The sequence below is a fragment of the Salvia splendens genome, chromosome 15, assembly GCF_004379255.2.
Source record: "Salvia splendens isolate huo1 chromosome 15, SspV2, whole genome shotgun sequence".
Taxonomy (NCBI): Eukaryota; Viridiplantae; Streptophyta; class Magnoliopsida; order Lamiales; family Lamiaceae; genus Salvia; species Salvia splendens.
In genome coordinates, this window is record NC_056046.1 from 12,999,758 (window position 1) to 13,026,114 (window position 26,357).

At 34.0% G+C, this 26,357-nt stretch overlaps 4 protein-coding genes and 1 pseudogene across 4 annotated transcripts; 3 read left to right on the forward strand and 2 right to left on the reverse strand.

Moving 5' to 3' along the window:
- Positions 1 to 727: 727 nt before the first annotated feature.
- LOC121769356 (binding partner of ACD11 1-like) lies at positions 728 to 3,926 on the reverse strand. Its single transcript, XM_042166135.1, has 5 exons — positions 3,763 to 3,926; positions 2,043 to 2,146; positions 1,865 to 1,940; positions 1,601 to 1,678; positions 728 to 1,530 (listed from the first exon to the last, which is right to left on the reverse strand). The coding sequence occupies exons 1-5, from the start codon at positions 3,766 to 3,768 to the stop codon at positions 964 to 966; spliced, it is 831 nt and encodes a 276-aa protein (XP_042022069.1). The 5' UTR covers positions 3,769 to 3,926; the 3' UTR covers positions 728 to 963.
- A 2,960-nt stretch (positions 3,927 to 6,886) lies between these two features.
- LOC121769154 (syntaxin-22-like) lies at positions 6,887 to 11,775 on the forward strand. Its single transcript, XM_042165866.1, has 7 exons — positions 6,887 to 7,446; positions 8,190 to 8,283; positions 8,399 to 8,538; positions 9,831 to 9,905; positions 10,676 to 10,833; positions 10,909 to 11,009; positions 11,537 to 11,775. Exons 1-7 carry the CDS (start codon positions 7,259 to 7,261, stop codon positions 11,600 to 11,602), a joined length of 822 nt encoding a protein of 273 aa, XP_042021800.1. The 5' UTR covers positions 6,887 to 7,258; the 3' UTR covers positions 11,603 to 11,775.
- Positions 11,776 to 13,463: 1,688 nt separating this feature from the next.
- Positions 13,464 to 15,640, forward strand: LOC121767448. Its single transcript, XM_042163712.1, has 3 exons — positions 13,464 to 13,718; positions 14,604 to 14,714; positions 15,281 to 15,640. The coding sequence occupies exons 1-3, from the start codon at positions 13,577 to 13,579 to the stop codon at positions 15,340 to 15,342; spliced, it is 315 nt and encodes a 104-aa protein (XP_042019646.1). The 5' UTR covers positions 13,464 to 13,576; the 3' UTR covers positions 15,343 to 15,640.
- An 855-nt stretch (positions 15,641 to 16,495) lies between these two features.
- Positions 16,496 to 21,999, reverse strand: LOC121768235 (heat shock factor protein HSF8-like). Its single transcript, XM_042164660.1, has 3 exons — positions 21,872 to 21,999; positions 20,214 to 20,497; positions 16,496 to 17,912 (listed from the first exon to the last, which is right to left on the reverse strand). Exons 2-3 carry the CDS (start codon positions 20,484 to 20,486, stop codon positions 16,665 to 16,667), a joined length of 1,521 nt encoding a protein of 506 aa, XP_042020594.1. The 5' UTR covers positions 20,487 to 20,497; positions 21,872 to 21,999; the 3' UTR covers positions 16,496 to 16,664.
- LOC121766718 lies at positions 20,680 to 23,291 on the forward strand (annotated as a pseudogene).
- The last annotated feature ends 3,066 nt before the right edge of the window (positions 23,292 to 26,357 follow it).

Consider the following 26,357-nt stretch of genomic DNA (forward strand, 5'->3'; position numbering starts at 1 on the left):
ACACAGAATTGAAAATATGTGACAAACTTTCGGGGATTAGGGGATTCGTTTTTAGATGGGTTTGGTGATTGAACATCCTCATTGATTGCAGCGTGAACCACTACAATCAACGATATCAAATTGTTGAAGCTTCACCACTACTGTAAAAAGTGGACGGATGGAAGGAGTATGTTTTTATATTATACCCAATAAAATACTACTACTACTAGAATTAAAAAGTGACTGTGCCAAGATTAGGACCATTCTATAGGATGGATGAATGTGCGAGCAAAGAAAATTGACACGTGATGACTCATGTACATGCTATTTCCATTGTTAAATCTCATTTCATTACCCGCTTATATCATGTAAGATGTAACTACCATCCTAAATAAGTAGATATGTTCGAGAGTCGTGGATGAAACGAAATTATATGTATTTCTCATTCAAAAATATTATGATTATCATATAGTACTAGAACTAGAACTACAAGTCACTATTTTAGTTATCCAACACGCATTAATTTGATATTTTAATTCTAAATTATTAGTGTTATAATAGACGCATGGGAACAAAAATATACAACGCGATAGCAAACAAATTTAAGCACAATTAAGCAAGTTATGTGACACAAGTCAAACAATCAATTAAATAAGTCCTAGAGGGGAACACCCTTAACAAAGCTTTATAAAGTGGGTTAAATTGCACCAAAAATCACAACCAACAAATAAATTCCAAGAAGAAAAAATAAACCAACAAATGAATTCAATAATCAACAACTAGTCCATCCACCAACTATTAATGTTTACAGTTTTTGGCTTGATGTATAATATAATATGTAAATCAACAAACAAGACACTGACAAAGTTTCAACATATAAAATGAAGCAACATCCTTCAAGGAGATCACCATTTCAACCTATTATCAGAATCAGAAACCAGGTGCCCAAACAAGGATCTTTGAAAGAGTTTACGAGGCCGTAAATCAGAGAACCAAACCTTGTACCGGAGCAGGCTTGGAAGGATGATCTGCTGAATCAGATGACTCTGATAAATGAACCTCAGCAAAGTCATCCACCATTTTCCTTCTCTGCTCATCTTCAACAATCCCAACTTTCTCCTTTGTCTTTTGCCCAACTTCCCCAGCCGCCTTGGTGACTTTGCTGAAAGCCCCGGTTACCCATGTAGTGCCGGTGAGAACATATCTGTTCTTCATAATAGCAGATCCAGCATTGCTGACAGTTTGCTCAGCAGCTGCTAATGCTGATTTTGCTTTCTCAGAAACGTGTAGTTTCTCATCGACTTCCCGCACTTTATCATTCACAATGGAAGTTCCAATCGATATCTTCTCAGTTAGCCCAATCTTTTTGTCTATTGACGAAACTTTGGCACTTGCTGTGGAGGTCAATTGGTGCTTCTCATCAAAAGATTTTGCTTTGTTAACAGCATCCTTACCTAAGATGAAACCCTTAGCAAGCATGCTGCTCACAACGTCCTCTGCCTTTTGCAAGGCGGATTCAGAACCTCCTCCAGTCTTTTTGTCCGATTGCTTCTATTTATGGGAGGTTTAGTTATATAATGTAGTTGCAAAGTACACAGCCTGCAAATGCATTCGTCATTACCTGAGGTTGTGAACAAGCAGGAAGCTTGTAATCTGGCTCTGGATTAATTTCCACAGTCGTGTCTATAATTGTTGCGCCCTGATAAAAAAGAAATAAGATAAACAAAAATGGCATGATTGTGGAAGAACCTATGGGATAAAACAGCTTAGTCCGAAGTTGGTGGTTACTGGTAAGTCTAGAATCTATTATCTATAGATACAGCATTATGGAAATGTAGAGAAAGTACAAAGATAACAAACAGGGAGAGGGGGGAGAGGAAATCACCGAAAGAAGGATAGCAGTCTCAGCTCCCTGCACATCCTTGAAGGTAACAAATGCAATTTGAGATCGTGCAGTATCACTACATAAGAGTAGGACATTTAAGTCATATGAGCACTTGTCTACCACATTTGAACAATGCATGCATAGAGGATATGAAATCACAAGATTAAACTAATGTAACCTTCGCATCTCGACATATTCAATATCACCAGAAAATGAAAAGAACTCTTGAACATCACGCTCTGATGCTCCCAGAGAAAGATTGCTGACCTTGACGGTTTTTACCTGGGACAATAAAAAAAGTCAACCATATTAGTGAAATTGTGTAAGAGATACGTGTAATCTCCAGACTGCGGGATAGTAATACCCAATAGCTGACCATCCAAATATTCTTTTTATAAATATTTATCATCAATGCAATGGCTTATAAACCAGTGGCCACATGGTCTTTCGACATTAACATAGACTTATTTGAGCAGTTCATTGTGGATTATACATGAATGTTTGGTCAATCATTTTAAAAACTGTTTACCTACTCAGAGTTCATGGAATACTTTACTCCCAGTATCTTAATGATAGGAAGCAATAGTTTTTAATTTTTATATACTACAAACCATCTTCAGCTGATGACAAACAACAGTAACGAGCAGTAATACAAAAAATATTACTCCATATGCATTACATCTATGGCACTAACTGAAAACCCAAAATCATTTATGAACTATTGTCAGTTTTTTTTTAAATTTTGAGTGGTAAAATTTTGTCCTGGGTCCCCTATAGAAGTACAGGGCATTCTGATGAAGCACTAGTTCGTATAAAGCAAAAGCTACAGCATGGAAACGTAGTTCAAAACATTAGTGTATTTTTTGCATATACAGTACATTTTTGTCAATCACCCAATGCTTAGCTCCTGCTCAAGATTTGAAGTATCCTATATGGATGCATTAATGTATCTTGTGAAATATATTGTTCTTACTTTTAATACAGCTTACATGATTGTTTCTACCACATTAACATAATTGGTGGCTGTCATTAATAGTAATATAATTTTCAATGCTATTGTGAAGCAAATCTTACATTTGCACAAGTGAGCAACCCAAAATTGACACACTGGGAGATAAAATTAGAGGATATGTTCAACTGTTAGTTATCAACTAAAACCAAAATTATAATTAGTGATGATTCTCAATAGTCCTTCACAGCACAATGGAGAAAAAATATTAGAACATCCCCTTAGCAGTTGTCTAAAATCAAAATGAATCATTAACCAAGGCTGGTATGGAGGCAATACTAGAACGAGCACTAGTCTCTGAATGTAATTCAGAATCTAAACATTTCTCTGCTAGAGTATCCATCCCTGAAAAAAGATAATTGGACATTCATGTTCATCAAACCCTAAAAGTAGCAACACATCCCAGATTCTGACGTCCAATAAAGAGTGTTTTCCTTGCTTGTCTGCCCTATACAACTATGGCTATGTACAAATGTCAAAAAGGATATAGAAAAGGGAACCTAGCCAATAAAGGGCAATTCACAACAATAATTTGGGCGGGCACACCTAATATCCTAATTAGTCCATTTGAGCCAAATGACGGCCGCATCAGTTCCCTAGAGGGACGAAGTTACTATCACCAGATCCAGCCATATCAAGTGACTTAAAATGAATCTAAAATACAACCGTAATCACAACAAATTTATCCAAATCCAACCACAATTACATAAAAAGGACTTTCACTGAACACCTCACTAATATCAGCACCTGATTTACATATCGCACCGAAACCAGAAACAAACAGATAAACTGATTCTACAAACAATCCAGCAGAAATAACCACATACGAAATGCAAGCAACTATTAAGAAACAGAAAAATAGCAGGAGAAAGCTGATGCGCGAACTCACCGACATAGTGGTAGTGGTGGTGGTGGTGGTGGTGGTGGAAGAGAGATATAGAAGATAGGAAGAAATGAGAAGAAAAACGTGGAAGTAGAGTAGAAAAGTTTTGAGGTGACGGAAGCTGAATTGAATTGTAGATCAAAATTTGGTTGTTTCTTTTCTCTCTCTAAACTTGCCTTTTATTATTGGTTCGAACGCCAATGGGATTATTTAAAATAAAATCTGAATATAAAAAATCGTCAAATCCGAATATATTTTTTTAAATTGGCGAAAATGTGCGTATCCATCCACATGGACGTCTCCGTCTACATTGTTATGCGTTCTACATGTTTAATTGCCCCCACGCCCTTGTCTTTAATTTGTTCTCATATTTATGGAGGACTATTATTCATTCATTTGGTGTAATTATATAGGATTAGTTTAGTTTAGTTGATTTTGTAATACTATTTAGTTCCTTAATTAGTACTCCCCTAGTTCCAATAAATATATAACATTTAGTTTCCGGCACGAGATTTTATGCAATGTTGTTTTATTAGTTAATGAATAGAGAGTAAAGTAGGAGAGAAGAAAAAGTAAAGATAGTGTTGTTTTCATTTTAGAAAACGTTTCATTTTAATTGGGTCAACTCAAAAAGAAAAACGTTTCATTTCTCATGGGACATAAAGAGAGTAAAGTAAGAGAGAAGAAAGAGTAGAGATAATGTTGTTTCCATTTTAGAAAACGTTTCATTTTTATTGGGTCAACCCAAAAAGGAAAACGTTTCATTTCTAATGGGACAGAAGAAGTATACTAGTAAAAAAAACATAACTGTATACTCCATAAATATACTTATAATAGTTGTATGGAGCGTAGTGTTAAAAGCAATAAGAGGAATAATTGCTAAAAGGGTTCAGACATGAGAGGGTGGAGTGCCAATTCGATGAAACTCGCCGATTTTAATTGCATTTGTAATGTAGTCGACTAGTTGTGACATGGTCATTATTTGTATACTACTATCCATTGCATACTCTCTTGAGATAGACACAGGGAAGAAATATGAAGTGTGTGTGAGTTGGTCAGACAATAAAGTGGTAATACAGACCAAATATTTTAGCATCGAGACCATTACAACGGGATCTTTAAATTTAGATATTTTAAATGATAATAAAAAACTAATATGGGTTACATGATTTCAAAATCCAAATGTAACGGAACAAATTAAAAATGATGAATTTGAATAAAAATGTAAATTCTGTATTTTAAATAAAAGATTTTTATACCTTCCTTATTTTTAGCTGTATTTATACATATATAAAATGAGAGTTTTGAAGATAATAATAAAAATGCCACTTTGAATATTTTAATAAAATAAATAATAAAATCAAATTTTTACTTTTGTAATAAGTAAGAGAAGTGGAAGTGAAAAGGTTCTAAAAGATAAATTGAATATTCACTTCATATATTTATTGTGGGAATTGAAATGATTTTGGAAGAGGAAAAATTGAAAGATAAATTGAATACCCACTTCATATAATTATTGAGGAAAATGAAAAGATTTTAGAAGAGGAAGAAGTAAAAAGATTTTGCAAACTGAACGACGTTTAAAAACTAGAAATATATTTCATTTTGGTGCCAATTAAACACCCGTGGATTTCACATAAGAGTGAGCTACACAAATGGTCCTTGGACTATAAATTTATTTTATTAGCCTTCATTGGATTTTAAAAATACTATCATTCATTATCCCTAAATTTTGCTATAATCATGTTAGAGGTACTTTTCACTATTCATGGTGATTTTTGGGTGAAAATACCCTCCAATGCAATTTTATGACTGGAATGCAATTTTGTCCATTCATAAAAATAGGATATTTGGATACTTTGATGTTTTTTTCTATTTCTATGTAGTCTTTGGCTTGATATTATAATATAATTGTCTAAAATGATAATTTTTACTTTACTTTTTCAATCAATTTATGTCAAATCTTCTTTTGCTTTCTTTTTTTTTAAACTTTTAGAAAGTAAAAAAATCAAAATAAAAAATACTAGTATGATATTATTATATATACTAATTAATTATAAAAATGTTATTTTAGCAAAAAACAACACTCTCTCTTACTTTATTCACCATTCACTTAACACTATTCTTAATCTTGATGTGGTGATGCCCAAAGAAATATCTTTATTAACAAGGAACGGAGGAAGTACGATACAAGATTAACAAACTTTAATCGTGAATCAGCCTCCAATTGAATGCATTAGTTAAGATCAATCGCTATACTTTTGACCAAATGAGTCGTTCAGTCGTTGGAATCCAAGTAACCAAATTCCACATAACCAAATCTAATAAACAATAAACAAAATGCATTGATAGAATGCAATTTGCTAACACAAAATCCAATTAGTAAAAACAAATCTTAGGCATAGAAACCAAAACCAAATTGCTAAAATCCAGCTGGGGTCATTAATCATGACACCTTTTGGGTTGGCCATCAGTCCATCACACATAGAGATGCCCAAGGTATTTGGTTCCGGCGGTTAACAGCGGAACCGTGACTTTTTTCTTGAACCGGAACTGCCATATTTTGAATCACGGGCCGGTTCCGGTTCCAAAATTTTTGGACCGAAACCGTGCCGGAACCACCGGTTCAGGACGGTTCCAAACCGAAACCGTGAAAAACCGTCGGAAAACTGTGAAATCTAGCCGGAACCGCAAAAAACCGCCGGAAACCGGCGGTTCGGAACCGTGAAAAACCGTAAAAAATCACTGGGAACCGCCGGTTTTCGAACCGGAACCGGAACCGTGAAATAGCCTCACGGTTCAGTTCCGGTTCCACATTTCTCGGTTCCAAATCGGAATAGCCGGTTTACGAACCATGGGCATGTCTAATCACACAACATTAACGAAAAGTCATCACACAACATCAGGAAAAGTCAACACCTTCATATAATGTTTTCATTTCTCAAGGGTTAAAAAACACTTAAACATAATACTTAAAACTATTATTGTTAATTTACTAGTGTTTTTTTTAAAACAAGTGTCTTTTCTCAATTATATACACTATTTATTTATCCGTGCGAGTGACCCGCTGCCAACTATCTTCCATGATCCACGTGTCTCAACTACAAAGGAAAGCCTGCAAATTGCAAATTGCAAATTGCAAATCATTCTGTCGTTGCCTCTCTCTCTCTCTTCTCCCGCAATTTGATAATTGCAAAGCAGAGCCAGGCCAAACTTATTTTTTCTTCCTTCCGCAATCTGTTCATATTCTCCCCTAAAATCCCGCTTCTCTACGTTTCTCCAAGAATTGCAGAGTTTCCCTGCGAAATTCCCCAAACCCTGCCCCTAGGGTTTTGTTTTGTTCCTCAAAAGCCCTGAATTTTAGAAAAAAGTAATCGGTAATCCTCTGTTATCTAGGGCTACAGTGAGAGGATTCTGGTACGCCGGGCGGGTTTGATTATACTGTTCAGGAGTGACGTATAGTTTCAATTGCTGCAAGAAATATAAATAAGGGAGGGGAAAGATGAGTTTTCAAGATCTGGAAGCGGGTCGTGGAAACGGATTGCAAAGGGGGTACGCCAATGGCAAGCAGGACCCGACGCAGGCGGTCGCTTCTGGAATTTTTCAGATCAACACGGCAGTTTCCACATTCCAGCGTCTGGTTAATACCCTCGGAACCCCCAAGGACACACCGGATCTCCGTGAAAAGCTGTTCGTTTTTATTTTCGTTTTCTGTATTGAAATTGGGAGAGGTCACAGAAGTTTGTATTATGATTAGTGCTCGTATTTGAATTTCTGAGATTGAGCTGTTGTTGGTTGATTATCTATTAGAATTAGGCATATTTTGTTGCAAATCCAATCATGAAATTGGGAAAAAGTAGATTCAACATGTTTGACACTGAGCCAATAAATTCAATTTCTAAATTCTAAGTAATGGACTATTGGGCATAATTAGCATGTAATTAGATAGGAATCCAACACATTTCAACTGCCCCTCAATTGGCCTTTTGCCTTGATCATATCTTAACTAACAAGATGTATTTACCTCCAATCCAAGTGATTTCTCCTGAAGCCTCCGGGAATGTATGTATTGTTGGGTGCTTCTGTCAGATATTTTGGTAAATCACATTTTGGGGAATGTGATGCATGTTTGGTTATCTTTTGGTAATGATTGTAAATAATTTTGGGGAGTAGATATGCGTTAAATAGGGAGGTGTATATATATTTTTCTTTCTTTTGAAAATGAGATGAATAAAACATAAGACTCCTTTTATTTAGGTTAATCCTTTATCTTCTGGTCTTCCAAAAGTTAAAAGTTGTGCAGGCATTAAGCAGTTGTCATTCTGTAAGGAAGCTATTTACCCTCAAGATACCACATGCATTCTTTATCTATCCTTGCATTGTGATTCAATATTCTGGTTTTTGGGTGTTCTTATGCTTTTACTCAAATGCAGGCGCAAAACTCGTCTACATATTGGGCAGCTGGTGAAGGATACCTCAGATAAACTTAAACAAGCTAGTGAACTAGACCATCATGTTGAAGCCAGTGTAAGCTTCTTCCTTTCTCCTAACTGTCGATTTGGCAGAGTTTGGATCTTTGTATCTCATCGCTTGTGTTACTTGTCACCTTCATAATTGCCAATTTCCATTCTTCTACCTGCAGGCAAGCAAGAAAATCACGGATGCAAAACTTGCGAAAGACTTTCAAGCAGTACTGAAGGAGTTTCAAAAGGCGCAGCGGCTTGCAGCTGAGAGAGAAACTGCTTATACTCCCTTTATTTCTCAATCAGATCTTCCTTCTAGGTAATACAGTATATGATTCTTTTAAAAGAACTTGGTCCTTATTTTGGCATTGATTTTCTAAAGTTAGACATGATTTGTCGATAATTAAGCCTGTTTCTGTTGGAGATTCATTATAACTTGCCAGCCATATCGAATAAACCAAGAAAATTCTGGATAACAATTCATAAAATAACAAGCATTAAAACCTATTGTATTTCTATTGCTAGTTAGCTAACTTAGCTGACCTAGAATATTACTTTGGTTACATTTATCTTTGTCTAAACATATACAGTACTTTGCTGTCTATATCAGACCTAGGATTGTTGTGCTCTATTATAATTTATAGGGCATTTTTCAGAAGTCAGTGTATGTCATTCAAATGATTGAAGATCTTTTTGTATGGAAAACACAATCGGGGATTGTGACTATGAGAAAACTTGCTCACAAAAATTGAGCACGGTAAATTTGGCTGCTTCTACAACCACATATACGTTAATACCACTCTAAATTTAGAGCTTTATGTGAGGAATCTAATAACTAGAGTAGAGATTAATGAAAAGAGAATGAGAACATTTTTCACCCATGGTTTTAGACTTGAGGTCTAGGGTCTATTTATTGCGACTCAAGGATGACTACCTGCCAAGTGTCGGAGGAGAATATGTCAAAAGTAACAATTAAAGATGATGAGCCAAGATCTCTTTAGCAGAGAGGACATGCAAATCAAAATAAATGAGCTGCAAGATTCAGTGAGTAAGAGTCAGAAACAAACATGGGGATGAGAAAAAAGACAACGGAGGTCATCCCAGTTAAGGGGAGCACGACCACACTGAGCTAATAATGAGCTACAAAAAGGACATGTGATGCGAGGTTGTTTGAAGCATCAACTCAGTGACTTTCACAAGTAATGTTTCTGTCAGATCCTAGATAAACGAAAGAAGCATTGAGAGACAAGACAACAGTTGAGGAGGGAAAGCACAAGACCAAGAAGAATTATCCGAACACCAAATAAAACCCAAACGTTTTTGGATGATGGGAATCCACTTAAAAAGAATATGCAAATCTACCGACATTAACAAAATGATAGTTGATTGATAGTTAGCTGACTTAGTTTTGTATAAATAGGCTTGTATATGTAAAATGTAAGTAAGGTCAAACTCGCTGTCCCTCCCTTGTAGATAAAATGTAGTCTGTTTATGTTAGTAGTTCATTATATCATAGATACTTTGTGTCTTATACTTGTCAAAAGTATCATTGTGGTGTAGTTAGTTCAACAGTTTCTGTGGCCTATCTTTTGAAATAATCATCTCCTGCAGCTACTCAGCTAGTGATATGGGCGTAGGAGCAGATAAGACCCCAGAACAACGATCTCAGCTTTTGGAATCTAGAAGGTATGTCGAAAAAATATTTTAATTATGACACATTTCTATGTTGATGAAAACAATATTCATAAAAAAGGTCAATAAAATGAAAACAATAGGACATAGTTATTTACTTAATTTTTATAGTATATTTTATTTTATTACTTTTTAATGTTCAATGAAGACCAAACTTTTTTGTACTCATTGCATGAACATCACATTTACGTCTTTTTTCTAGTTAGCCTTTGCCTTCCAGAATCTTGTGGGATAGGTATATCCTGCAAAATGTGTGGCATGCACAAAGTTTGTAATATAGTACTACTAGTACTATTTAATGTCTTAATGTGATTGTCATTTACCTGGTGAACCAACCTGGATTCTCTTAACCAATACTTATCTTCTACACCAATTTAATGCTACTTCCCTTTCTAGTCTCCTAAAAAGCATCCTCTTTTGTCAAAAGACAGCCCACTTAATATATCTGAAAACTCTGCTGAGGACACATGTATCTTGTCCACACCTGTTTTTTGTTGAGTTGAATGGTTGCACAAAACACCCTCACAATCCTTTAGTCTGCTTTATTTGTCCTTTTTCCTGTTTCCATCTTTCTACACTTCTAAATTTGTTGCCTGCCAGAATTTTTTGCAGTGGAGATTTTGAAATTTCTTCAGACAACCATTTAAACTTATCAAGATTTTGAATATATAACAACACTCACATCACCCCTTTTGTGGGAAATTGTGCTCAGATCCCATTTTTCTTAAGTTTTGTTTGCTCATTTCTTACTGGTTAACTGGCAGGCAGGAGGTTGTGCTATTGGACAATGAGATTTCATTCAATGAGGCCATCATAGAGGAAAGAGAACAAGGAATAGAAGAAATACAACATCAAATTGGTGAAGTAAATGAGATTTTCAAAGACCTTGCGGTACTTGTTCACGAACAAGGAACTATGATAGGCAAGTAATTTACTTGGTATTAACATTGCTTTTCTCATTTAACAGACCTAGCATAAGAATTTTTTGTACATGTAGATGATATTGGCTCCCACATTGAGGGTGCTCACGCAGCCACTGGACAAGGAAAATCCCAACTTCTCAAAGCAGCTAAGATGCAGAAATCAAATTCATCCCTGGTGAGTTTTGTGTACGAACAGACATTGTGCGCCGGGAAAGTATAATGAAGTTTTATGCAGATCTTGAGCCTGGTGTATAAATGGTAAAAATGGTACATAACTGTAGCCAAAAAGTTGACTTTTGAGTAACTTGTGTGCAAAATAAATATGGAGCTTTAAAAACATTCGAATGTTTATTTCACCTCTTGGAATGGAATAGTCGTGGATCAAAGGGTGCACCACTTGCTCTGCCGTGTACAGTTGCAGATGAATTAGAATGAAACATGCTATAGTTTATGTTGCTCCATGCTAGATTATATTTCAGTTAACATTCAACTGTTTCCATTTCCCATATTTCCGTGACAATATTTTCACCTGCTATTAGTTCTGATAGAAATGAAATTGCCTGTTTGGCTAGCTTCGGTTAAATTACACTGCTAGTTTAAACTTTAAAGGTTCCTGATAGTCTTTTGCTGTTTCTAATAGGCTTTCGTCTTAATTCATTGCACTGTTGTGATATTTGAAGTATTCTCTTCTCCATTTTGCAGACTTGCTTACTGCTGGTGATATTCGGCATCGTACTTCTCATAGTGGTGATAGTACTTATGGCTTGATTGTGATCTCTCCTAAATTTATGAAAATAGAGAGACATGGTTGAAGTATTGTTTGTTGATTGTTTATGTTTAAAGCATTTTTGCTATGTCTGCAAGGTTTGTGTGTCTCATCTCGAGGTGGGTTTTTGACAAAGTTACAAATGGTTGAATACCGATTTGGTTGTGGTTTGCTATTGTTTTGTTTCTTGTAAATTCTTTTGCTTCTACAGTTCTACTTGTGTTGGATTTGATCACAATCTTCAAATTCATCAAATGTCAATTTTCATGCTATATTTTAATCAAAATGAATATCAAATTTAAGTAAAAAAATTTAAATTTAATTGCAAAAATAAATAGTAGTATAAAATTGAAACTTGCAGGCAAATAACCCTTGAAATTATGCTAACTACATTATTGAAAGTTGCGAGATTGAATATAAAAACTAAATTCACTTGCTAACTGAATTCATTTGGTGACAATATAGGAAAATTGACTAAAATAAGTAGTGGGTTTTGAACAACCTTCAGCTTGACCCAAAAAAAGGCAACTGAAGCTATATTTCTTCATTTGCATCGGTTTGTAGCAATAGTAGTAAAGATTAGGCTAAGAAACAAACACACAGTTCCTGAGCATCCACAATGGCTTTCGCCTAGCAATAACTCAGCCACAAACTTCTCCTGCCACATTATCAGCACTAAAAATCCCCATGCAACATCATCAGGACAAGCAAATAGCCTAGCAATAGTCTAGCCTAATTATATAAAACAAATAATTGACAATCACACAAAATACGGAATTAAATTTACGACACAGATACGCGAAAATTCAATAATATCATTTGAATTAAAAAAAAAGTACATTAAAAAAATACATTAATTTACGACACAAATACGGGAAAATTCAATAATAATATTAAAATTAAAAAAGAGTACATTAATTAAAAAAATTACATTAATTTAAAAAAACTCCTCTTCCACACACGAATTACAGAATTACATAATTAAAAATTAAAATCACGCAAATACGGAATTAAATTTACGACACAAACACGTGAAAATTCAATAATAATATTAAAAATTTAAAAAGTACATTAATTAAAAAAATTACATTAATTTAAAAAAAAAACTCCTCTTCCACACACGAATTACGGAATTACATAATTAAAAATTACAATCACGCAAATACGGAATTAAAATTTACGACACAGATACGGGAAAATGCAATAATTTTATTTAAATTAAAAAAAAGTAAATTATAAAAAAATTACATAATTAAAAAAAAACGGCTAGCCGATTCCGAGCCCGCAATGGCGGCTAGCCGATCGCCTAGCGCACACGAATCGGCTAGCCTAAATTGTCGCAATGGAGGCTAGCGGATCGGCTAGCGCCCGCGATCGGCTAGCCTATCCGCTAGCCTCCATTGTGGATGCTCTAAACTTTTTCCAAACCTTAAAAAGGCACAAAATATTGCCTTCAATAGTCATTTTGAGCATTTGTTTTCAATTTTTAAGGCTCTCTAAATTCATAATTAGGGTTATATATTACTTCCTCCGTCCCACGACAGGAGTCACATTTAGTGTTGACACTGGTTTTAAGAAACGTAAAGAATAGTGAGTTGAAAAATTTAGTTGAATACTTGAATATAAGGTCCACTTTTTTATATAGGTTTTGCAATAGAATGTGAGTGAAGTGAGCTAGTAGAATGTGCGACCTACTTATATTTATGGTTAAAGTGAAATGCGACTCTTATTATGGGATGCGGGAATATAATTATTGTACTCCTACTACTTAATAACCTAAAATTGATACTCCGTAATACTTTCTACATTCAAAATTAATAGTTTCCTTTTCAATTTTAACTTATTAACAAATATTAAATCTTTTCTATTTTAGATAATATAACTCACAATTTATTCTTACGCTCCCTTTTTTACGCTCCATTTCAGAAGCTCCACAATTAAATTGAAAATAGAGAGGATTTGGGAGAAGTGAAAACATGAGTTTGTCGGCGGCAGGGGCGACGGCAGCATTCTCATCAACGACGGATGATGGTCATCCTTTACATCATGAATTGGCGTTGGCGGTGGCCGACGATACTGCAATCTCCATTCAAGATCGCAAGGATCAGACCCTTCTTGGTCAGTTTTTTTTTCCTTCTTCTTTTTCTTAAATAAATACTTGTAATTCTCTGTTGTTTGTTTCTATAACTTGAATTGTTGTAAAAATTCAGTAAATATGTGTGGTGGTGGTTGTTTTTTGTTGACAATGTTGAAGGGAAATTGAAAACAATATTAGGTTGCTTGATTGGATAAACCTTTTAAAGGTAAAATTGATTAAAAATGAAACTAATTTAAACATAACGCATACTAATTGATTAAATTTCGTTAGGCACTTCTCTGATGGGTGTATCCTTCAAGTGGTGACTAAGATATGGAGTTGTTTTTTATTTTTGGCTTTATGCAAACATGTTGAACTAAGATATGGAGTTGGTTAATCAGATTCATAAGTTAAATCAGTGGATTTGAATTTCTATCTATTAAATTTAAATAACTTATATCACCTCTTAGGAGACTGAGCTTCATAGAGACATCTCTTTTTATTATGGAGGCAGCATGGAGGTTTTAAGTATAAAGTTGATTGTTCAAAAGCTGAAATTTAGTTTTCTGCTGCTAAAATAACTATAACATGTTACATGTTACTACTACTTATAACAGACATCATGTGTTAGCTATTCTTGTGATAAAAGAGAAAATGTCATGGAAGTAGCTACAAATAATGAGGTTGAATTGAATGCCTTCATGCTTTTCCTTCCTTTGGAGTTATTGGATTTTAAATAGTGCATATGGACCTATTTTCAGGCAAGAGTATTGTTTGTCCTGTTAAATAAAACTGTGCAAGTTTTTGCCTAATCAAAATTCTCATATCAGAAAACATATATACTATATTGTAATGCTTCAATTTTTTTGCATGTCTCTGACTTTAAACCAAAAAGGGAAGTATGAAAATTTACCTTTTTTCTGCAGCACTCAAGACTGAGTTGATGGGGAAACTCGATAAAGAGGTTAAATCTCTAGATGATGATAGCTGGATGTTCGATGGACCTCGATCACTTATTAATTTGATTTCCAGACCAGGTAAATCACTAAATTGGCACATTTACAAAATATGGCTCTTGATGAAACACACATGCATTTGTTGTTACATTTTTTGTCAAGAACCCGAAAAAAATAAGAAAATTGATATGTCTGTTGCTTGATTTAAGAGAATGAGAATAGCTCTGCTACATCAGTCTTTTTTAAGAATATAGTAATATGTTATAACTTTGACTAGGTCCAATTCTATAGTGAAAAATGCATCTACAAGGATGAGGGATAGGAGAATGAGAAACTGTGCTATTCCCATGTTTATGTTTCTTGATACTTTATTGTATGATTAAGATGCTAAGCTAACCTTATTTATTAAAGCAATACATACTATTCCTAAGTAAAACTCCCTAAATATACTGAAATTATTATCATATGTATAACTTATGCAATTTTATATGGGTATCTATTGCCCTGCTTTTCTATTGAAGTACACTTTATTAAACTACTCAAGCTCTGAGCTAAAACCTCTTTATTGATTTCATATAAGCCTATGCTACACAAATTTTCATATATCATCAACTGTTATTCCTATAAGTATTAAAAACGAATTACAGGTGTTCTTCGCCACGGGCACAAAAAATTGTCAGCAAGTCATGACATAGCTCCACTAAAATGATGAAGATACCCTTAAAGCTTCTACTTAAGTTGCTGATATCTTTTCGACTGGGAAGTGAGCTACACCGAAACTATGACATGTTCTTCTTTCTGTTCATCTGAGCTGATCCTGCATGCGACTGAAGATATTTTGAAAGAAATGCATATACCTTAGGAAAAACTAGTGTAATATTATGGTATATGTAATATGTTTATGATTCAAGATCAGGATTAAGGGCTTATGATTCATGATTCAGTTTCCCAGTTGTATACTTTGTGAGAACATGTAACATTAATTTACGGCTTATGATTTACTACTACTCCTAGTTAGTGTTATGCAATGTGGTATGAGGGCATCAGGTGCCTTCTTTATGTATTTTTATTAGAGACGTTGGATTTGGAGTCATTCAATAATGGAATATTCAAATCTATGTTTCAAGAAAATAACAAAATGTATAGATAATATCTAATTGTAATGAGAAATTCGATTTTTTTTTAAAAAAAAACCTAAATTGAATATTAATACTACAACTTTCACGAGTGGAGGATGAAATCATGTGAACCTTTTTTAAGAAAAGAAATTACTACTAGTACATTGTTTCTCTACGTTGTTCCCTTTTCAGATCACGACCTGAATCTATATCCTCCACATATTGATTTACAGTTTGCATTTTGCCCACCATCAGTCATCATCATCATCAACTTTATGACGCTTCGTGTGATTGCAAAATTCTCAAACCATACCATTTAGTAGAAATTTTCTACTTAGTGACAAGAGCTTGCAACTCTCACCACTCCACCGAGTTTCTTTCTATGTTAAAACTTCTAGCCTATGACCCAATTCAAAACTTTGATTGATGACGAAGAAAGCCCAATGAGAAGAAGAGAATTAAATAAGAAAATTGTCCAGCTCTTAAAATCAAAGGAGAAGAAAATCGTCCACCTCTATGTAACAATCTACTGTTGCGCATGGGATGATCAATACCAGTTTCCCTAGCCTTACGAGACTCTTACCAAACAAGTGCGATTCAAAAATGGGACAAATCTTTTTCCCAGACATGATTCAAGGCATATATATACGGGCAAAAGAGTCAAAATTGATAAAGCAAACTTCCCACAATAGCAAAGTCAGAAGATAGTAAAGCGAGAGGAATCAAAGAGAGAGTGGTAACTAGTAGTTATGAAGTTCACTTCAGATAAATTGTAAAAAAACGACGAGATTAAAAAATACAGTTTACAGAACCAAAAGGATATTAACTCTATAAAAGCCAAGTTAATAGGCGATGGCAATGACAACACTATTGGATTTATGTGAGACAGGAGACGTACATTAGTTAAGAGAAATTAAGCTTTCTTGGCATCTTGTGTGAGATTTTCCATCTTCTCTGTTAGTTGAGCCATTTGCTGAGATTTGTCCCACCCATTCTCTGGTGGCTTTGTTTCATTTCCCTCGGGGAGATCCTCTGTTAGGGTCGAGTGCATCTCAGTATCAACTGGAGGTGGGCTCTGGAGGAATTTTTCCCAGAAAGGTTCGATAAGTTCTGGTATCTCCCATTCTATCGGTGATTCAGGTGAAAATCCACCTATCTCAAATGGGAGTCTATCACTCCCTGATAATGACGTGGGATCAGAGAAAATGCCACCCTCTGTTTCAGATCCCATTATATCGACATTGCTATAATGAACCATTTGAGAAAAGTCAGGTATTATATCATCTGCTAGTGGAAGGGTTGGAGGTACTACTTCGGCTCCAATCGTCGGACTTTGACATGCAAACTGAATATTTGCAGCTTCTGTACAAGCTCCAGCCAACGGCGTCTGAACCTCTGAAGTTGCTGCAGGTGAAGAACCCATAATAGAAGAGCCAGATGGAACAAATCCAGGCCCAGATGTCGGAGGTACTTCCTGAAGAGTCACTCCTGAAACATGATTGGAAGAACTGCTGCACTCCAATGCATCAGACGATGAAGAACCATTCCCAATCAAGAAACTCTCAGGAGCATTTCCAAACTTCTCTAGCCTAGGAGAAGAATCCAGTTTCATAATCTGCCTAAGCATTGCTTGTGCAGCTTCATTCATCAAAGGTTGGTACTTAATAATCTGACCGTCAGAAGGGCTGACAGACTCATCAGTCACACCATCTTGTTTAAGTCTCCGTTTCTTGTTGCCTTCGCTTACTCGCCGGCTGCTATCCGTAGGTTGTTGCATAAATTGAGCAAGAAATCCAGGGCTGTTCATGGCCTTTGCAAGGAAGGACATCATCTGCTGTTGACGTTGTTCCATACCCTGAAGACGCTGAACCATTGCTTGTAACTGACCATCAGTAGTTTGTTGCTGCTGTCTCAGTCTGACAAGCTCCTGCATCAGCACATTCTTGTCCCTTTTAAGTCTCTCAACTTCCTCCTCCAGCCCAAATTTCCCAACCTCAACACAAGCTCCAACGGTAGGAGTCTGACCATTCGGCTGCTGTTGTTGCTGAGGATGTCCATGAGCAGGTTTTCGACGAATGATACTTTTCAGCAGATGCTTTTGTCCTCTTAAGAAACCCTCGTTTGCAAACTCCCAGCGGTCTGGGTCAACCTTTCTAAAGCCCTGTGCCGGACAAAACCCCACAAAGGAGATAAAATAAAAGTATAGAACACTCAATCATTATGCTGCAATACATTGTACAACAGACAAGAGATACACAAAGAAAAGATTGTGAGGAGTTCATCATTCATACCGCATTCTCTTACAAAGCTAATACTGAACTAGCTATCTTATATGGAAGGATGAAGTACATGATTGTGACCTCAAACAAATTACAACAGCAATCTCTAAAATAATTGTATTGAAATTTAGTTCCAGCTATATGTTTCCATATTAAGTGGCTACCAGATTTATATGGAACACCAGGATCTGGTGCCAGAAACAGAAATATTTCGCCATATAACATAACTACAATATTTGACCACATTATCTGGGAAAACCAGCAACCAGTATTCTAACACAAATAATAGCAAAAAAAGCAAGTGCCACAAGTTGATGTCAGCTAATTGCTCTTCTTGAGTTGATTCATTTCATAAGAAAATGCCGTCAATCAATCTCTTTAACAAATAAATTAAATTGTTGTTACAACTATGGGAATGGAACACCATACTCTGAAACATATGACTACAATGGAGCATGTGCCAATAATTAACATCTAAACAAAAGCGTGAAGGATGTGAGGCTCTAATCTTTAAATAATAAAATGAAGGGTGCAGAACTCGATGACAAAGAGGATATTATCTTGCGCAATATACATAATGAGGTCATGATGACTGGTTGTTTGACATATATAAAGACCTTGTCTTTCCACAACATAATGTATTTTGTGCCCAGAGCAGATCCAATCCTTCTATGCTTGAGATTAACTTTACAAGTAGCTGTCCTAAGATTTATAACAAATTATCTCGAAATGTTACTTTCTGTTTCAGTGGATTGCAAAGAATGTATTTGAAACACATACACACAAACACACACACACATATATACATGAACAAGGGACTTGCAGTTGATAGTTAAATTGCATTCAAGAACATCAGATTTTAGGAGTAAAACATAGCCAGTGCAGTATATGTTAACACATGTAACGGATCCCTGGATGTATTGCTTACAGTGTAAGCATGGAACCCACTTCACCCGCTGAAAGTAATGCAGTAAGTGAATTAAGAGTATCATGGTTAGTTTCAGTAATGACTTTATCAAGCTTTATTTTCTTAATTTGTATAGGGATTTTAAGGGAAAATAAACCTTGGAAGCCAGTGCAGGACTTCCTTTCTTCAACAAAACTGGAAAACGAAAGGCAAAAACAGTTCAGTCCCACAATAGGCAAATCATAATTTAAAAAATTTGTATCTGAAAAACTTTAGTACTATAATTTTTAGTTTGTACTTCGATGGTGACAAGGACACAGCTAACAGACAGTTCTCCTATCCTCCAGAACTGCCTCTTCCTTATTAGTGAAGGTACTATAACTTAAAGGGAAGGTAGTAGATAAAGTGTTTCCCAAGCAGTGATTTCACAAAATTTCAAGCATTATAATGTAAAGGATAATTCTACAAGTTTAAAATGTTATATACAAAATGGCATCTCAGATTTGGAAAAGTTGAGAGAAAGCTATAGAAATTCCATTTCAAAAAGAAGAAAAGGAAAAACAACACAAAAGGATCATAACATTCCTATCTCTAATACATTGCACAATATGTTTAAGTTGCTCAGCAACAATATTACTAATCTGTTACTGCCCAAACACAAAAAGTAATTTTAAGATACTGAAGTTCATATCTTACTTACATCGTATAAATCAGGGCTAGAAATCTGTAAATTTATCAAACTCCATGAGCATATTTTTCCCTGTCAAACACACTATTGGGATGTCCAAATGGCTGCTAAAGCCTTCACATCATAGATGCACAAGTATTCGAGATATTTCTCAACCAAAATTTTCTAAACCTTCTCATGCAACCCTTTCTCAGCAAAATACTCAATCTTAAATTTCCCCAACACCAAAAGTTCAATAACTCCTTCCTAAATCAGATCTATCCCCCTATAGTCCATCCTGATTGGCCACATCCAACTTGAACACAGAGAAAACTGTCTCGGCATGACGTTCTTAGATTCTATTATGGTCCAGAATGAAATGAATTTAAGGTTAAAACACGCATCATTCCAAAAAAATGAAACTGAAACAGGCACAACTCACAAAGCGGCACCCAACCAAAACTTAAAAGAAAATGACATTATCCTACAAACCAAATATAACACCATCAAGTACCTCAGTAACCAAATTAAAATAATCGACAGATAAATCATATAATTCGAAACATCATCACAACATGGAAGTGAGCAATATAGGAGTAAAGAACATACATAAGTATTGAGCTGGCGCACAAAGCTGGAGAAGTTATTGTGCTTGAAGTACTTAGGCAACAAGTCTCTAGCGAACTCGGCCGAGTCCCAAACGATGAAACTGTTATTGGTAGGGCTCCACGACACTACCTTGTCGGTGGCGGGGTCATCCACCATATCGTAAGTCTTCACCAGGAACGGTGGCGGCGCGTTGGGCGCCGGCATGGGAGTAGGAAGAGGAGCACCATCTCCCCCGCCGGCGGTAGTACTAGAAGAAGTAGGCGCGGCATCCATATCATACAACACTACATAAATTAGAGAAAACACAGTAGATCATTGATTGATTGTATGGCAGAGTATAGCGCAAAAAAAATATAATTGGGGAAATGAAATCCAGTTGCGTTGAATTAGGGTTGTATTTGAGTATGAAAAGAGGGGAAATCAAAGTAATTGGGCGTAAAAATTGGGATATTTGATGGTGAAAGGTATGGAAAGAGGAAATAGCAGTATCGATTATGTGCAAGTATTACTCCAAAAAAAGAGAGCTGGGAGATTGTACGGTCACGGGGAAATGGAGTCGAAGTGAGCGGCGCACTGTGTTTCGCGAAAATCACAATATAAATATAATTAACATATACTTATATTTATATTAATTTACCTTTTTTATTTCCTACCAAACAAAAAATCTTATACTACTATCTATTAATCTTTCAATTTATTATTTCTACCTTTACCACTCCCTTAGTCTCATAATAGATGACACATTTAGATAATAACACGAGATTTCAAAACATTTTATGTGTTAAATGGAGAGAGAAAATAAAGTAGAACATATTTATAACCACAATGTTAATCAAGCCAGCCTAATGGATTTTGGGTCAACTCTACTCGGTTGCGGACTAATTGGGTTTAAACATTATTAGGTTCAGAATTTACAACCCTCTATACCAATTGATTATTTTTAAAAGTTGCAGAGCTGCAGTGGAGAAAACACAGCAGGAGCTGCTGTGCCACCAAATGACGGCGTATTCACACAATTTTGACAAAATTATCTCTATCCAATCATCTTTAACTCTCTTCGTACAAACCATTCCATTGTAATCATTGTTTTAATGATTTAGGCAGAACTATTATTTCACTATTAAATGACAATTCATTAGGAGTATTGAATTAGTCATTAGAATTAATGGATTATTTAGTTTACTAATCAAAATTTCATAAATATAAAATAAATAAAATTTCATAAACTTATATTCTATTACATGCTTATTTCAGTATCGTGTTATTTAAGTAATAATATTATGGTAAGTCAATTTTAAATCATAGTTAGATGTAAATTGGGAGTTATAATTTATTTTTACTAAAACTTTATCAAATTCAGCAAGTAGGTTTATATTTAAATGTGTTAATTCTCAACTCTCCTGAGCAGGTACTTAATCTTGTTATTTGGTTGACAAGAAACACCAATGTTTTGGTTTTATATTGGCTTAATCTTTTGCCTAATGTATTTTCGTAGATCATTGAGCTGTGCAACCTGAGGGAAGACGTAAAGAAGAAAGCTGTGTCCATCATTGACAAGTTTGCTGAGCAGGTAAGGTCTAAAGAAGATGTATAGTTGATATGAAGTTTAAAACCTTAGAAGGATCTGATTGATGATTAATATGTCAGTCAGACCATACCAGAGAAGACTCCATGGGTGTTTACAGGTCTCTTGCCACTTCATCTTGGTGTCAATGTTAAGATGATTACTGGAGATCAGCTAGCTATTGCCAAGGACACTGGTCGAAGCCTTGGAATGGGAACGAACATGTATCCTTCGTCCTCACTTCTCGGGCACAAGGGTGAATCAATTGCCATCTATTCTGTTGAAGAGTTGATTGAGAAGGCTGATGGCTTTGCAGGAGTCTTTCCTGGTTTGCCCCATAATTTGTTGTTTTTTTTATGTAGCAAGCTATCATGTACCAACTCTTTAATTCAATTATGTCCACAGAGCATAAATACGAGTTGATTGTGAAGAAGTTACAAGAGAGGAAGCATATTTGTGGAATGACAGGAGATGGAGTCAATGATGCCACTGATGCTGCCTCAGACATAGTCTTGACTGAGCCGGGATTGAGTGTCATTGTGAGTGCTGTTCTGACAAGCAGGGCAATCTTCCAGAGGATGAAGAACTACACAATCTATGCAGTTTCCATTACCATCCGTGGTCGTGCTTGGTTTCATGCTTCTTGCACTCATCTGGAAATTTTATTTCTCACCCTTCATGGTTCTAGTCATCGCAATCCTCAATGACGGAACTATCATGACCATTTCTAAGGACAAGGTAAAGCCATCCCCCATGCCCGACTCATGGAAGCTGAGGGAGATTTTCGCCACTGGAATTGTATTTGGCACTTACCTTGCAGTTTGTTTTCTTCTGGGCTGTTCAAGAATCTAGTTTCTTCACGGTAATGCACTATTATCATCATATTCTCTCTTACAATCATGAAAACTCACAATATTGTAATCTTGTTTCAGGACAAATTTGGTGTGAGGCCAATTAAGGACCACTACCATGAGCTTAACTCTGCTGTGTATCTTCAAGTGAGTATTGTGAGTCAGGCTCTCATCTTCGTGACACGATCAAGAAGCTGGTCCTATATAGAACGACCCGGTCTTCTCCTAGTGTTTGCTTTCCTAGTAGCTCAGTTGGTAAGGCGCTTACTTCAAACTATATATTGCCATTCAAAAACATAAACACTGCTTGTTTTTTTGTGTTATGACCATCACACAGATAGCAACCTTGATTGCTGTGTATGCAAACTGGGAGTTTGCAAGAATCAAGGGCATCGGGTGTGATATGGGTATACATCATCATCTTCTACATCCCTCTCGATTTATTCAAATTCATCATCAGATATGCTCTCAGCGGCAAGGCTTGGAAGAACATGATTGATAATAGGGTATTTTTATCCTTAGTTCCTCTCACCTTCTTCAAGACACATTAACTAAGTTGAATTGGTGTGCAGACGGCCTTCACTGAAAAATGACATTGAAAATCTCAAGCTTGAATTAAGAAACCAGAATCCGACAAACATTTCACTCTCTTAGGTATAAGTGCTCAGTACCGATCACAATGTAATATAGCAGCTAGTGCACCCGCCGAACCACCACCAAGAATAGCCTGTAAATTTAATCAACATTTAGGTAAGACAAATTTTCATTAGCATATTCATTATATGATTTTGTCCAAATTATAGACCTCCATTCCAATTATAGAAATCTGATTTGTTACATAATTTTGAAAATCAACCATAAAAATCAAGAAGTTTGGATTTGTTCTCAGTTCTATTGCTCATATTTTCTATCAAACAATGTCGTTTCATTATGAATAATCGACAGTGACGTCCAATCTGATTTTTTTGACGTACAATTTCTTCAAAAAATTTATAACGAGATAGTATATGAGAACAAAATTGTGGGACGAAACATAATTTGATCAAATTTCATGCTTATCCACAATTAACTCTAATTTCAGCCCAAAAACAATTACAAATCTCAACAAAATTAAAAATTTGCAATAGTCTGGTACCTGGATTAACTGACTGATCCGAACCTAAAATTCCTGAAAAAATTGCCCAATTCTATAATGGCCACACCATCCTCCACCCTAACAAAATAATAAAACTTCATAATTAATTGAAACACAGGGAACTTTTATTTTACAAAATAATTCATCAAATTAAAATAAGTCAAAACTATTAACATGATCATCCAATTATTAGCTCCGTCGCCAAATCCTGGATCAAAATGGTAACCTCCTGAAGTCCCCATCTATACAAACTACGATGAGAAATGTAAAATTTAATTAATTAGCAACCTATTTTTAACTAAAATAAATAAAAAAAAAAATTAGATTTGGCTATTATTGAAGCAAGTAGCGCGAGACCAAGATATATTGTCACGCGAGACGTGGTTTGCCCGTGTATCTCATTTCTCAGTCATTTTATGTGTAAAAAAAATCAACCTCCAGGATATTGAAATATATTTACCTTACCACGTATGGATCACTTGTTAAGAGACAAAAATTAAGAAAACAGGTTAAGTATTATGTATAAATGACATTTTTATGCTATAAGTCAATATATTTTATTATATTAATTGTGACTACAGATTATGCTGTAAAATAAAAATATTAACAGCCAAAAAAATATAGAAAAACAATGAAATGCTGTAAAAGAAATATAAAAAACACAATAATAAAATCCAAATCCAAATAAAACTACAAAAACTAAATAAAAAACATCTGAATAATAAAATACAACAAAAAAAAATAAAAAAGTAATCTGAAATATTGAAAAATCAACAAAAACAACATAAACTAAAAAACCTGAATAATAAAAAAATCTATAAAAACAATGAATTGCTGTAAAGAAATATACAAACACACAATAAAAAATCCAAATCCAAAAAAAAACTACAAAAACAATTAATAGCTATAGAATAAATCTATAAAAACAAAATAAAAAAATCTGAATAATAAAAAATAAAATAAAAACAAAATCGAAAAACAAAATCGAACAAAAAATATCTGAATAATAAAAATAAAAATCTAAAAAAATCCAAAAACAATGAATTGCTATAAAAGAAATAGTATACAAAAACATTATAAAAAAGTCCAAATCCAAAGGAAAATACAAAACAATGAGTAGCTATAGAAGAAATCTATAAAAAACAAAATAAAAAAATCTGAATAACAAAAAATAAAAATATAAACAAAATCGAAATAAAATCTGAATAATAAAGAATCAACAAAAACACAATCAAACATAAAAATCTGAATAATAAAAATAATAAAAATCTATAAAAACATTGAGTAGCTACACAAGAAATACACAAACAAAATTTTAAGTAATCTGAAAAATTGAAAAATCAACAAAAACAAAATCGAAAAAAAACCTGAATAATAATAAAAAATCTAAAATCCAAAAGAAACCCTGAATAATGAATTGCTGCAAAAGAAATATACAAAAACACAATAAAAAATCTAAATCCAAAAAAAACAAAAACAATGAGTAGTTATAGAATAAATCTACAAAAATAAAATGGAACAATATGAATAATAAGGAATCTAAAAAACAAAATCGAACAAAAAAAATCTGAATAACAAAAAAATCATCAACAAACTGAAATAATAAAAATGACCAAAAACAAAATTAAAAAAAACCTGAATAATAAAGAATCTATAAAAACAATGAATTGTTATAAAAGAAATAGTATACAATAATACAATAAAAAGGGCAAATCCCAAAATAACTACAAAAACAAAATCGAAAAAAAAATCTGAATAATAAAATAAAAAAACAAAATCAAAATAAAATATGAATAATAAAGGATCAACAAAAAATCTAAAAAAAAAAAAAGTACTTAGCTATGAAAGAAATCCAAATAATAAAAAATCAACAAATAATCTGAAATCTGAAATAATAAAAATGAACAGAAACAAAATAAAAAAAATCTGAATTATAATGAATCTATAAAAACAATGAATTGCTGTAAAAGAAATAGTATACAAAAGCACATAAAAGGCCAAATTAAAAAAAACTACAAAAACAATGAGTATTAGCTATAGAACAAATCTACAAAAAACAAAATAAAAAAAACAACTACAAAAAAACATTCGAGTAGCTATAGAATAAATCTACAAAAACAAAATAAAAAAAATCTAAATAATAAAAATTTAAAAAAACAAAATCAAAATAAAATCTAAGAATCAACAAAAAAAATAGAACATGAAAATCTTAATAATAAAAAATATATAAAAACAACGAGTTAGCTATAAAAAAATAGGAATAATAAAATACAACAAAAACTATGAATAACTGCAAAAGAAATATACAAAAACACAATAAAAAAATCCAAAAACTAGCTATAGAATAAATTTACAAAAACAAAATCAAAAAAAAAATCTGAATAATAAAAACTAAAAATTAAAAGATAATCGATAAAACACTGAATAATAAGTAAAGAATCAACAAAAACAAAATCGAACAAAAAAATCTAAAAAAAGTAAGTAGCTATTGCGTGAGAAAGAAATCCCAAAAAAATCTGAATAATAAAAATCAATAAAAACAAAATAAAAAAACTTGAATAATAAAAATCTAAATAACAATGAATTGCTATAAA